The following is a 13,316-nucleotide window of genomic DNA, read 5'->3' as shown; positions in this document are numbered from 1 at the left end:
TCACATTTCTCCACATTATATTCCATCTGCCATGTTCTTGCCCACTCACTCAACCTGGCTATATCCCTTTGCATCCTCCTCACAACTTACTTTCCCACCTAGCTTTATATCATCAGCAAACTTGGATACATTACACTCGGCCTCCTCATCCAAGTCATTGATATAGATTGTAAATAGCCGAGGCCCAAGCACTGATCCTTGCGGTACCCCACTAGTTATAGCCTGCCAACCTGAAAATAACCCGTTTATTCCTACTCTCTGTTTTCTGTCCATTAACCAATCCTGAATCCATGCTAATTTATTACCCCCCAATCCCTTGAGCCCTAATTTTGTGTAAATCCTCTTGTGTGGCACCTTATCGAATGCATTCAGAAAATTCAAATAGACTACCTCCACTGGTTCTCCCTTATCTACCTCGCTAGTTACAACCTCAAAAAACTCTAATAGATTTGTCAAACACAATTTCCCTTTCATAAATCTGTGCTGAATCTGCCCAATTATATTATGATTTTCTAAGTACCCTGTTACCACGCCTCTAATAATATATTCTAGCATTTTCCCTACTACTGATATCAGGTTAACTGGTCTATAGTTCCCTGTTTTCTCTCTCCCTCCTTTCTTGAATAGAGGGGTTACATTTGCTACCTTCCAATCTGCAGTGACCGTTCCGGAATCTAGGGAATTCTGGAAGATCAAAACCAATGCGCACTTTGTTGACAACACATCTTATTGTTATAAAACAATTCAATGTGAGCAATGCCACAGAAAATGTGCGTGTGTGTGGTTCTTCTTAGGCAGTCCCTCGGAACCGAGGATGACTTGCTTCCACACTAAAAATGAGTTCTCAGGTGACTGATGAGTCCAATGCGGGACCTACAGACTCTGACACAGGTGGGGCAGACGGTGGTTGAAGGGACGGGTGGGTGGGGTTCTTGGGTTGACGTGTGCTCCTTCCGCTGTTTGCGCTTGGCTTCCGCTTGCTCCCGGCAAAGAGCCTCGAGGTGTTCAGCACCTTCCCGGATGCTTCTCCTCCACTTTGTGCGGTCTTGGGCCAGGGATTCCCAGGTGTCGGTGGAGATGTTGCACTTTTTCAAGGAGGCTTTGAGGGTGTCCTTGAAGCGTTTCTTCTGCCCACCTGGGGCTCTCTTGCCACGTCGGAACTCCGAGTAGAGCGCTTGCTTTGGGAGTCTGTATCGGGCATGCGGACGATGTGGACCGTCCATCGGAGCTGATCGAGCGTGGTCAAAGCTTCGATGCTGGGGATGTTGGCCTGAGCGAGTGTTTGTCAAAATCGTAAATTGTTAAAGGAGTACTCGGGATGTAAGGATCTACCAAGAACTTATTCTGCAGCCAAATATGCTGCACATTTTTGGTTGACTTAGTAAATTCATCTTGTACCCAGATTAACAAAAGCAGTGAAGAGACATTCTAAACTGCAAATGTAATGTTTTAAACTTCATTTGTAAACTTTTTAGAAGAGCTGAATATCACATTGATTTTTTAAAAATGTAACTGGATGCTACCAAGCAAAGCTCCATAAGCCTGAGCAGAGGGCAATGTAGAAATATAATTTCACACTGCTCTGAACATGTGCTGATCTCAAACTGATAAGTGTGGGGAAACAGGATCATTGAAGAGTTCAATTATACAGCATGTCATGATATGTTCAAAAGAAAATCTTGGCATAAACAGTATTCTTAATTACCCTTATTTAACGTTTTAAATGTTCTGGTGTGAGCCTTGGATGCTTCTTGTTGTGCAAGTTCTACGCGGTGTCCCCGTTGCACAGCACAGTTGTGCAGAGTGCAGCAGACTGCAGAAAGCCCCCAGACATGTCCAGACAGTGAAAGCATTTGGTTGAACAGTCCAACGGGCTGCTCAGTGATGGCTCTAGTGGTCCCAGGACTCAGGTTGTATCTCGGTTCAGTGGGCGAGCGTGGGTTTCATAGCAGTGTTATGATCCAGGCTTAAAGAACATAGTCCTTGTCCTCAATGTGGTGAACTGGTACAGTATAAAGAAAGACTTGCATTTATATAGTGACTTTCATGACGTCAAGATGTCCCAAAACACTTTACGACCAATAAGTACTTTTGAAATGTAGTCACTAGTCATATACACTGTGATAAACTGAGTAACTCTGAGAGCAAATGCTCTATGGGGCTATCCCTGCCACCTAGGTATATTAGTGCTTTCTACTGTTAACGTGCCAAACAAAGATCACACCGGTCACTAAAGTAAATCTTTCATCCAACAACTGAATACAGTTTCTTTTGCATCTTTAATCACTTTGTTAATACCTTATTTCTGGTGAGCATTTTTTGAGCCGTGTCAATCATTTGTTCCTTTTCTTTTCGCTCTTGTGCACACTTAAACGCCTGAACAAATTGTTTAGTGACTTCAAAGGGGTTTCTGAAATAAACAAACAGTAATATACTGAAACAGGTAACATTAAAAGCAAGTGCTAAATCTGTTTTGTTTTTCTTTATGTGGCAGAATGAAGAACTGCTATGGCTATTTCCGGCCCATTCTAGGCACAACAGAAGAACAGCTTAATTCATGTCAAATGAAGAGAATTTCTGGGATATTTCTGTTACCTGCTCATAGATATATAGGCTAAAGAGTTCCTGAAATAACTAGACTTAACCTTGAAACTGTCTTTCTTTCCTAAACTACAAGATGAAAGTCAGAACCACCAGTCTGCAAGCCACAGGCAGGCTGTTCGCTCTGCAGATTGGCAACGATGTAGGAACCCTGCGTTAGTTTTAATTGGGTATGTTACTGTAGTGGTCCTCAACTAGCAACCTTGAGGTAGAGTTTAAATCCCACCACAGCAAGTTGTGAATCTGAATTCAATAAATCTGGTGATTTCCAGATAGCATTAGAAAAGTGATCATGAAAGCTGTCCTATGAATCCAACTGATACACTATTATCCTTCATGGAAGAGAATTTGCCACCCCATTATGTAAGTGACTCTTAATGCCCTCTAAGCAACCTAGCAACCAAGTCAGTTGTACACAGGGCAACAAGGAGTTGGCAATAAATGCAGCATTGCCCACAACTCAAGAACAAATAAAAGTCAATTGTGGTAAAAGTATTAATAAATATCGAGACCTGGACAAGGTGTGAAGTGAGTCTTGTCAACTGATTCTATGCAAAGAATTCACTGTGAGTTGGACCTTGATTGAATGACAGCTCCTTATTTAGTGACTTGTTCAACAATGACTTACAACTATATAGCAGTTGTAAAGTAGAAACACCCCAAGGTGCTTTACAAAGGGGGGGGAAATAGATTAAAATAGATAATTGAGTGGGTGTCAAGCAATGGAATCGAAGGTTAAGAAAGCTTAATCAAAAAGACGGGTTTTAAGAAAGTTTATAAAAGTGTAGACGTAAAGAGGTTTAAGGAAGGAATCCCAAGAAGCTGGATGCACAAAAACCACGAGGGAGTTTACACTGCGTCTCTCCTCAATATTGTTAGTTCAGTTTCAATTGAGTCTAAGGTAGTGTTGTTCAATAGAAATTGCTGACTAGCTACAGGTGTGACTACAGCGACACCGGTTTAACCACATGCACTAACTTTAGTAGAAACGCCTTACATGCACTCACACAAAACAGGTATATGTACTTCACATGTGTATATTTACTTAACGATATCTACCACCATTCAGTAAACAAGGAAGTAGAGCGCTAACAACGATCAAAATACACTCCTATAATCTGCTTTTTGTCTTATCATTTTACCAACAAACGCATAAAAAGATTTAAGTGCACATGCATACGCCGTGCAAATATGAGTATTGAAATCACGGGCTGGATTTTGATTGAGGAGGCGTGTAGGAGGCGGGACTACAACTTTCGGGGTTGTAGTCCCGCCTCCATTGAGTTGTGGCCAACCCATGCGATTTTCACTTGATTGACCTTGTTGAGCCCGCACAGCGGGCTCAGCAGGCCAGTTAAGGGCCACCCGGCAACAGGTGATGTCACAGATTGACATTTCATCCGTCAAAAGCTTTTGACAGATGAAATATCAGCGTTTGACAGCTCTTTGAAGTTGTCAAACACTGACAATCTGTACTCCAAGTTAATTCCTTCCTCTCAGGCTGATTTAGAGATCTCTCCAGAACAGAAAGCTGAATGCTGCAACTTTTGACAGCTCGCGGCCATTCTGCTTTCTGTGCCAGTGAGATGAGGGACTCCCGAGACCTGAAGGAAGGAAGGTTGTAAAGGTAAGTAAATGTAAGTAAAACTTCTTTAAACACTTTACACACACCAAAAACACTTACCTCTGAACTCATGCACCCATCACTCACCTGAACACCGGACATCTCGAACCCACCAAGCCCTTCAGCCCGAAGGCCCGCCTCGCTAACTTGGCGTGGTTTGGAGCCGTCGGGAATCCACACTTCAGCAATAAAAATAGGGATTAGGCTAAAAACTGCCTGTTAACTACCTGTTAACAGGCAGTTAATTGGCACTAATCCCCTTCCCGCCTCGGGGAGGCAGGTCCCAGCACAGGTCGGGTATCCGCCTCCTTTGAAACTGGCATGGAGGTGGGATGGGTTCGTGCCCCCCAATTTCGAGATTTTAACCCCCCACATGCTTCCAATCCCGCCTCCACGGCCCAATGAAAATCCTGCCCCACATGTCCAATGGCTGTGTCTATTACTCATTTTTTATTTTGTAATCAAAAATGCAATTAACCACATCTGGATTCCCAATTAGCCACATGAAAGCACATTGGACAATACTGGCCTAAAGTAATGGCTGGGCTCCATGCAGTAGGCAGGAATATTGCATCACCCACATACAATCATCATCGTAGATCAATCACGTTGAGAAGTCTGAAAAAAATTATTGGGTTGTGTAAGAAATACATTCTAAAGCCTTCTAAAAAGATGAGGACTGTCTTCAAAATATTTATACCATCAGTAGCTTGCCTTGTATTTCTGCTTTTGTGTAGTTATCTTATTTGATTTGGGAATGGTAACTTTCAAAATAAAAGATCAGCAATTTGATTGGTGTGTCACTTGGCACCTGAATACATAAAGAGTTCAGTTGATGTGCCAACCAGTCATTGGCAGTAGACCAAGTATGGACAATTTTTCTTGATTTAGCCTTTGTTTGGACTTGATTCCATGGAGACTTTGGGGTAGAAATGTCTCTGGGTTTGTTCTTAGTGCGCTTCCTGGCTCCACAGGAAGGTTTTTTTTTTGCTTTAAATTGTAAAAACTTACCTTTCCCTGACCCGCACATTGGTGACCAATTTGTCAAAGGGATCCTTTAATAGGAGTTAAACCCCTATTTTATATATTCAGGGGGCCAATTTCTACCCCTTTATAATACAGTGAGTTTAATAGGAGTGAAACCCCTATTTTATATATTCAAGGGGCCAATTTCTACCCCTTTATAATAGTGAGTTATAATTATTCACAACTAGTTTAATGTTATAATATTTAACACAGGGATGTCCAAACTGTAGCCCATCGGCTATATGTGGCCCTCAAGACCAGGCAATCAGACCCTGAAGTCTAAAAAATCATTATTTGCGCTTCTGTTTGTTACCAATTGATTATTCCTCTTTGAAATTTGTGGGGCTGGCGGTTTGGAAATGGCTGTTCCTAATTGATGGATAATTCCTAAATCGGAACACCAAGATATGTTAGTATCATTTACTTGAACTTATGTGTAGATTAATGGGAACAAGATCTGGTGGTATAACCCTGTTAAACTGGAGGAAGGGGTTTTAAGCTTCTGTGTGCAAGTAATTGCCGGTTACACATACTATAAAATACTTAGTTAGTGCTACACTTAAACAAAGTGCAATGTGAGGATTTAGTTGTGCAGCTCTTAATTTTAGAGGATGAAGAGTGTACTGGTACCCAGGGTGCTCAAGGAAGAAAAAGGAGAGTGGGTGGTATGTTACCCTGCCTACCCTAGTCAAATCATTGAACTTCTTGCAGCACTTGTCTGCAGTTCTGGGGGGGTGACAGAGATGGCACTTAGTGCCAGTGCCACCTCCCTTCAAATAGCACAAGACATTTTTGTGGCTTCATCCCATGGGGAACCAGCAGTCTCCCTCTTCTTTGCTGAACTTTCTTGAGGAGAGTGGGAGGTTGGTCTCATTGAAATTGTGTGCTCCTCTTTTATTTCTCATAGCAATGCCCTTACACTTTCTTCTGCTGTCCCTGTCAGATCCTCCAGTAGAAGACATTCTTAAAAAGTGGGACCAAAATCACGCATGAGCTATACAGTATAGTTACCTGACAATCAATTCAGTGAACCTAATTATCTGCTGTTGAAATCTTCAGCTAGACTTTTAAAGGTTGCACTCTAATTTCCAAGCACCCAAGAGCAGTACGCCCAGTTAATATGGGATTTGCTCTAGTGAACTGCCAATGATACTTAAATGAGCTGATCCTGCAATTAATGGTGGATTCAGCTCTGCAGAGTACCAGTGGGCACAAATCCCAGCTCATTGGTACAAATCTAGTGCAATTAAATATGTGGAATTTCAGAGTTAAGTTCTCCATGGAACCCAGCCCAAACAAAGGCTATAGCAAGAGAAATTCTCCAAAATATGATCCCCAATCTTGGCCTGCTGAAAATGGTTGTCTGGCACATTGACAGAACTTTTATAACCCAGGTGCCATGTGAGAGGGGCACACACACCAGTCCCACCTGTCTGTGGAAACTCATAAAACTGTCAACACAGGCAAAAGTCCAATAAACACTAATGCAGTAGGGCAGCCCCAGCAGTATATAAAATGCCACAGTATGTACACTGAGCCATGAATGTTGTATGTCAGAGAAACAATGTAAAAATGCATGTCAATGTGCTGTACTGAAGAACTACAATAAAAAAGCATTTTAAAAACTGAACTAAAAGTAAGATGTCAAATAATCATTTTCATTTATTTTGTACAAAGTATCTAAGTATTTGTCAACTATATTTGACATAAAATCATAATAAGTTAAATAAATATATAATTAGTGATTAACTAATTAGGCACTAAAGTGCTACCTAACCTTTTTGCGACATCCTTTGAATAATAAAGCTTCAGGGTTTCTTCAGCCTTTTGCAAAAGTGTATCTTCAAGCAGTAGTTGATTAGATTGGGAAATGATCCCAAACCTGTGCACTATGGGGATCTTGAATATCGGCATCTTTACAGGCTACCGATTGTGCATTGTGTCTCAAAGTCTATACCTATATTCACAATAAATAAAAGGCAAAAATATAGTACAGTGATATATACAGTAATGAATACGTTGGAAGGAGTTGCAAAGCAAGAATTCACTTCAAGAGGTTGAAATTATAAATTATGTTATAAACCATGAAAGCACAATTTAAGTGATTTAGGAATGCCAGCAGAGCCAAGATATAGGGATAGCTTGTCATATTCACTGCCTGGACAGTAATCTGGTAGAACGAATTGTCCGTGCGTCATTAGAACCTGCCCGATTTTCATTCTATTGATTTCATTGGGATGAAAAATCGGGCAGGTTCTATAAAGGACGGGTGATCCGCTTCGCAAAATACCACCCAAACGAAGATAGAAATCTACCCGTTAATTACACCCTTTAGCTCCCTAATTAGCACCAGTTATTTTAGTTGCAATATGCAATCTTCAATCAAAAAGCAAAAATTTTAATTTTCCATATAATCAGTACCGTATTGCTGTTTAGACTGAATGATGTGAGGATGTTAATGACAGCCAGCAAAACAAAGCAGACCACCACCAGATCAATCACAAGAGACTATTATAGAATCATACAGCACTGAAGGAGGCCATTTGGTCTATCGTGTCTGTGCCGGTTCTTTGAAAGAGCTATCCAATTAGTCTCAATGTTCTTAACAATGCCTTAGAGGATAATTATGTTACAAAATCATAGAATTTTACAGCACAGAAGGAAGCCATTTGGCTGGATTGGCCTCATTACAGTCGAGGTGCGGGTCCCTCCAGGCAATTGCTTGGTAGCTGTCAGTTTCTTACGTCTAATGATGCGTTGTTTGAATGAAAATTTAAAGGGGCCATGTCTCCTTTGGAAAAAATGTCAATGGGATGGATTGGTACTGTATTATATAAAGGGGAGTTGACAGTGTCTGTTCTGAACAAAATTTGATGAATGAAATTGCTGGTCATATTATTCCAGAAAGATATTTATGATTTTTATATATATCAATTTATTAGCTGACTATGAAATGAAAAAGATGCCAGATTTGCTCCAATCATTGGCTTAGTAATATTAATGCTTTTTTCTCTTAAGGTGCTGGTGGCTGCAGGAACGGCAGCCCCAATAACTAAGGCTGCACCCAGGTTCAATGAGGGCTCTCTCCATGCTCTTGTTGAGGGAGTTGGAGGACGTCAGGAGCTCCTCTTCCCTGGAAACGGAAGGAGCAGGCCTCCTCAGCAAACCAAGGCAGCTTGGCTGCAAATTGCTGAGGGGGTGAGCTCGACGTCTGTGTGCAGGTGCACATGGGTTCAGTGTGGAAAAAGGTTTAATGATCTGCTGAGATCACCTAAAGTGTGGCCTCTGTGTTCTGGGAAATGGAAGTTCAAGAGTGAGGGCTCAGGGTGGATTCCATGTAGAATGATGGTGGTGACACTGAGCGCAAACCACCGTTTATTGGGCAGATGATACCTGGGGTTTTGAGAATGTCCGGCTTATATTCATCTCCATGTGCCAGCCACCTGTGGTTGAAGTGTAAGTTTACGCAAATCTGGCATGGCTGAGTGCATCCCTTGCCTGACGGCCAGCAATGTAGTCGCCTGCTGCTGGATTGGCCACATCCAGCCCCACAAGGAGTCACTCCCCATCCTCCTCCTCGTCCCCTTCCTCGTCCTCTTCATCTTCCTACAAGGAGGCTGTGTGCTGAGCCACTTGTTAATCCGGCAGCACTAAGCCGCACTGCTCTTCCTCCGAATCGGACGACCAGGATGAGAGGATGTAAATGGTTCCCATCCCGTTGTTATAGATTTCAGTTGAGGCAAGAAGCTTGTAAGTGCACACTCAAAGTGGCCTGAAATTATTCCAATCAGTTCAAACAGCAGATGTGTATCAGCTTGACCAGTCACAAGGTCAGTAGATTTGCAAAATCTTATTCCAAACTTCCAACAACAAAGTTGTTGCATTTGAATGCCAGCCATGTTACAGGAGCGCTTTTAAAGTTCTGCACCAATAATGACTACAGATCATGTCCTCCCACCAACTCGTCTCCTTGCAGCAAGACTGTTTCTGACAAGACGGGAAACAGGAGCCAGAGGCACGAAAATGGGAAACCTCTATCAAAATAGGATTATCAAGGCAGTTAACAGGCTCGTAACCACCTGTCCCACCGGTTCCAGTCGGGTCAGTTTGGGAGCAGCTGAACAGACACTCACGAAAATCGCATGGGGGCGGGATGGGTGTCTGAAGCCATTTTTTCCGATTTTAGCAGCTGACACGCCTCCAAACCCGCCTCCTCGGGGCTGTTAAAATCGAGCCCTTTGTGTTCTCCTCACAGCTTACTGTCCCACATAGCTTATTATCATCAGCAAACTTGGATACATTACACTCGGTCCCTTCAGCTAGGTCATTAATATAGATTGTAAATAGCTGAGGCCCCAACACGGATCCTTGCAGCACCCCACTAGTTACAGCCTGCCAACCTGAAAAAGATCCGTTTATCCCTACTCTCTGTTTTCTGTCTGTTAACCAATCCTCTATCAATGCTACTATATTACCCCCAACCCCATGAGCTCTAATCTTGTAATAATCTTTTATGTGGCACCTTATCGAATGTCTTTTGGAAATCCAAATATACTACATCCACTGGTTCCCCTTTATCTACCCTGCTAGTTACATCCTCAAAAAACTCTTAATAAATTTGTCAAACACTATTTCCCTTTCATAAAACTATGCTGACTCTGCTTAATCATGTTATGATTTTCTAAGTGCCCTGATACCACTTCCTTAACAATGGATTCCAGCATTTTCCCGATGACTGATGTCAGGTTAACTGGCCTGTAGTTCCCTGTTTTTTCTCTCCCTCCTTTCTTGAATAGCAGTGTTACATTTGCGACCTTCCAATTCGCTGGGACCATTCCAGAATCTAGGGAATTTTTGAAGATCAAAACCAATGCATCCACTATCTCTTCAGCCACCTCTTTTAGAACCCTAGGATGTAGGCTGTCAGGTCCAGGGGATTTGTCAGCTTTTAGTCCCATTAATTTCTCTAGTACTTTTTCTCTACTTATATTAATTACGATAAGTTCCTCACCGTCATTAGACCCTTGGTTCCCCACCATTTTTGGTATGCTTTTTGTGTCTTCTACTGCGAAGACAGATACAAAATATTTGTTTAACATTTCTGCCATTTCCTTATTCCCCATAATAATTTCTCCTGCCTCAGCCTCTAAGGGACCAACATTTACTTTTGCTACTCTTTTCCTTTTTACATACTTGTTGAAACTCTTACAATCTGATTTTATATTCCTTGCTAATTTTCTCTCATATTCTATTTTTATCCTTTTTATCAATTTTTTTGGTCAACCTTTGCTGGTTTCTGAAACTCTCAGGCTTACTATTATTCTTTGCAACATTGTAAGCATCTTCTTTCAATCTAATGCTATCCTTAACTTCTTTAGTTAGCCATGGTTGGATCACTTGTCCCGTGGAGTTTTTGTTTCTCAATGAAATGTATTTTTGTTGGGAATTATGAAATATTTCTTTAAATGCTAGCCACTGCTTATCTACCGCCATACCCTTTAATCAATTTTTCCAATCTACCTTAGCCAACTCACCCCTCATACCTATGTAATTGGCTTTATTTACGTTTAAGGCTCTAGTTTCGGACTTAGGCAAGTCACTTTCAAAATTAATGTAAAATTCTATCATATTATGATTACTCTGCCCCAGAGGATCCTTTACTATGAGACTGCTAATTAACCCTGTCTCATTACACAATACAAGATCTAAAATAGCCTGTTCCCTGGTTGGTTCCATGATATATTGTTCTCGGAAACTGTCCCGAATGCATTCCATGAACTCGTCCTCCAGACTACCTTTGCCAATTTGATTTGTCCAGTCTATATGAAGATTAAAGTCCCCCAAGATTATTGCATTACCTTTGTTGCAAGCTCCTACTATTTCTTGATTAATATTCTGTCCAACAGTATAGCTATTGTTAGGGGGCCTATATACTACTCCTACCAGTGTTTTCTGCCCCTTGTTATTCCTTATTTCCACCCATACTGATTCTACTTCCTGATTTTCCAAGCCGAGATCCTTTCTCGCGACTGTCCTTATGTCATCCTTCTGCATTGATAGACAGATCCTTGTATCTGTTCATTAAGGTAGTTTCACAGGCTTTCTTACCTTTCAACCTTAATCCATCAACTATCCTCATTTCCCTGGATTCACTTGTCTCTTTTTCATGGCAGCCCTCTCCTTGATTGTGCTGGTCCCAGCTCCGATCCCTGATGATTCTCTCTCAAGGTCTGGTGTTAACCTGGCCATTTCACAGACCTGTGATGACTTATTTACTGAGTATAATACTACCCATTCACCCTCAAAAAACCTCTCATTTTTGTCTGCCTTATTAAGTTTCTGTACCTACCTATCTAAAGCCATAACCCTTTCTTTTAGCTTATTGATCAGTAGATAATTATCGTCTCCCTTTACCCTTCGGTTAAACCTGGCCTTCTCCTTTGTAAATATCACACAGCAAAATACCTGTCTCTGTCTTATTTACATTTCTCTCTTCTGTTCCTCATTAAATCTTACTTCTCTTGTTTGCCCACTTTTATTTTAACTTCTCACGAATGCCCTTTGCTTCTTATGTTTCTCCGATTTCGCTCCAGAAAACTTAACTTCTCTTATGTGCCCCCTTTGTGATATTCTTTCACTCTTTTATTCCCTTTGAACTCAGGTGCTCTCCTTTTGATTTTAGACTTCCTCCACTGTTTCCCTTAGACTCTGATTTGTCTGTAAGTTTGCCTTTGTCCATGCTATATTATTTAAATCTCTGGAAAAGGAATCACTTGAAGTTCTACCTTCCCAATTTAATTTTACCTGATCAATTCGTGCCTAAATTCTGCTTGTTTTAGGGTTAGAATTGCAGGTGTTTTCCTAGAGTGGAGATTCCCATGGCACCCTATGTTTATAATTCATAGCTCCTACTGCAGTCTGTAATTCTTTTAATGTAGTTTTGCCAATATCAAGTTCTTCAAATTCTGTGCGCCCTGATATTTATTGATTCTTTTGAAAGTTCCCTCTTGGATACTGGACCAGCACAGCCACTGTGGCTGACTGATAGTCTGGACATTGAACCTAATTATGTTCCAGTCATTGTTTCCTAGATACACCCTGTCCTTCCACTGCCTACTTGTCCTGCTTCCTTGCCTAGAATTAGATCTAGCATTGCCTCCTTCCTTGTTGGGCTAAAAATGTACCGATCTAGTATATCCAGTGTTAGCTCTTTCAGTCTGTCACTGTTCTCCAGCTCACTGCCACTTTAATGTGTTTAAAGTGTCCATGCTCGGCTTTTACCAGCCCAGCTGCCTGAGCATGAAGGTCACACGCTGATACGCTTTCATGAAACGAGAGTGTGGTAATGGGGAAGGAAAGGAATCGAACATTTGGGGAAAGAAAATATGGATCATTGATACTTGCAAGAATCTTCAGCACAATTTCAGTGGTCCAATGAAATATACCATGCGCGAAAAATAAGACATTTTACAGTAAGACTAAAGGATCGTAAGAGAGAAGAACTGCAATAAAATAGAAATTGGACGATTACCCACCGGTGTATGCCTGTGGCAGACCTCAAAATTTCACAGCAATGTTCCAACCTTCGCCCTCTTCTCCCTTGGCCTTCAGTCTCCAAACTGAACCTCCACAAGCTGGGACAGAAAGCAGGTCGCTGCGCGGGCTGAACCCTGGAGCAGCCCCGGCACTGGTGCGGTCACTCGATGCTCAGCGCCCCGTCGCACCATTTGTTGTGTCCCGGCGGTTTCTATGGAGACCCAGTGAAGCGCGCGCCACCTCAGTGGCCTGGGAGCAGGACTCTGCAAAATAGGCTTTCATTTTTTTTTGTGTATCTTGCTGGCTTTAAAACGTTTGTGATGTGTTTTTGCACCGACCGCCTCACCACGATGAAATGCAAGCAACTAGACTTGTTGGACAAAGTTGTTTCTGCCAATACATGACTCAAAATACTACCTCATCTCAATAGCACCACCCTCTCATGCTTCCATATTTACCTGTTCCAAAATAAAAACAGAAAATGCTGGAGATACTCAACAGGTCAGGCAGCATCTGTGAAGAGAGAAAC

The 13,316-nt window shown here is 41.8% G+C and overlaps 1 protein-coding gene across 2 annotated transcripts in view; it reads right to left on the bottom strand.

Moving 5' to 3' along the window:
- The window catches only part of tmem232 (transmembrane protein 232), a 209,380-nt gene extending 196,402 nt beyond the window's left edge, over nt 1-12,978 (bottom strand). For both annotated transcript variants that reach the window (XM_085987412.1, XM_085987420.1), the window contains exons 1-3: nt 12,787-12,978; nt 7,029-7,208; nt 2,299-2,410 (exon numbers count right to left, since the gene is read on the bottom strand). In XM_085987412.1, coding sequence (XP_085843538.1) covers nt 2,299-2,410; nt 7,029-7,165 — 249 coding nt within the window. In that variant the 5' untranslated portion in view covers nt 7,166-7,208; nt 12,787-12,978. The remainder of the gene's footprint in view (nt 1-2,298; nt 2,411-7,028; nt 7,209-12,786) is intronic.
- Between the last annotated feature and the right edge of the window lie 338 nt (nt 12,979-13,316).

This window comes from Somniosus microcephalus, chromosome 1 (genome assembly GCF_052327205.1).
Source record: "Somniosus microcephalus isolate GS21.2 chromosome 1, FLI_Smic_1.0, whole genome shotgun sequence".
Taxonomy (NCBI): domain Eukaryota; kingdom Metazoa; phylum Chordata; class Chondrichthyes; order Squaliformes; family Somniosidae; genus Somniosus; species Somniosus microcephalus.
This window is presented reverse-complemented; position numbering and strand designations above follow the sequence as displayed.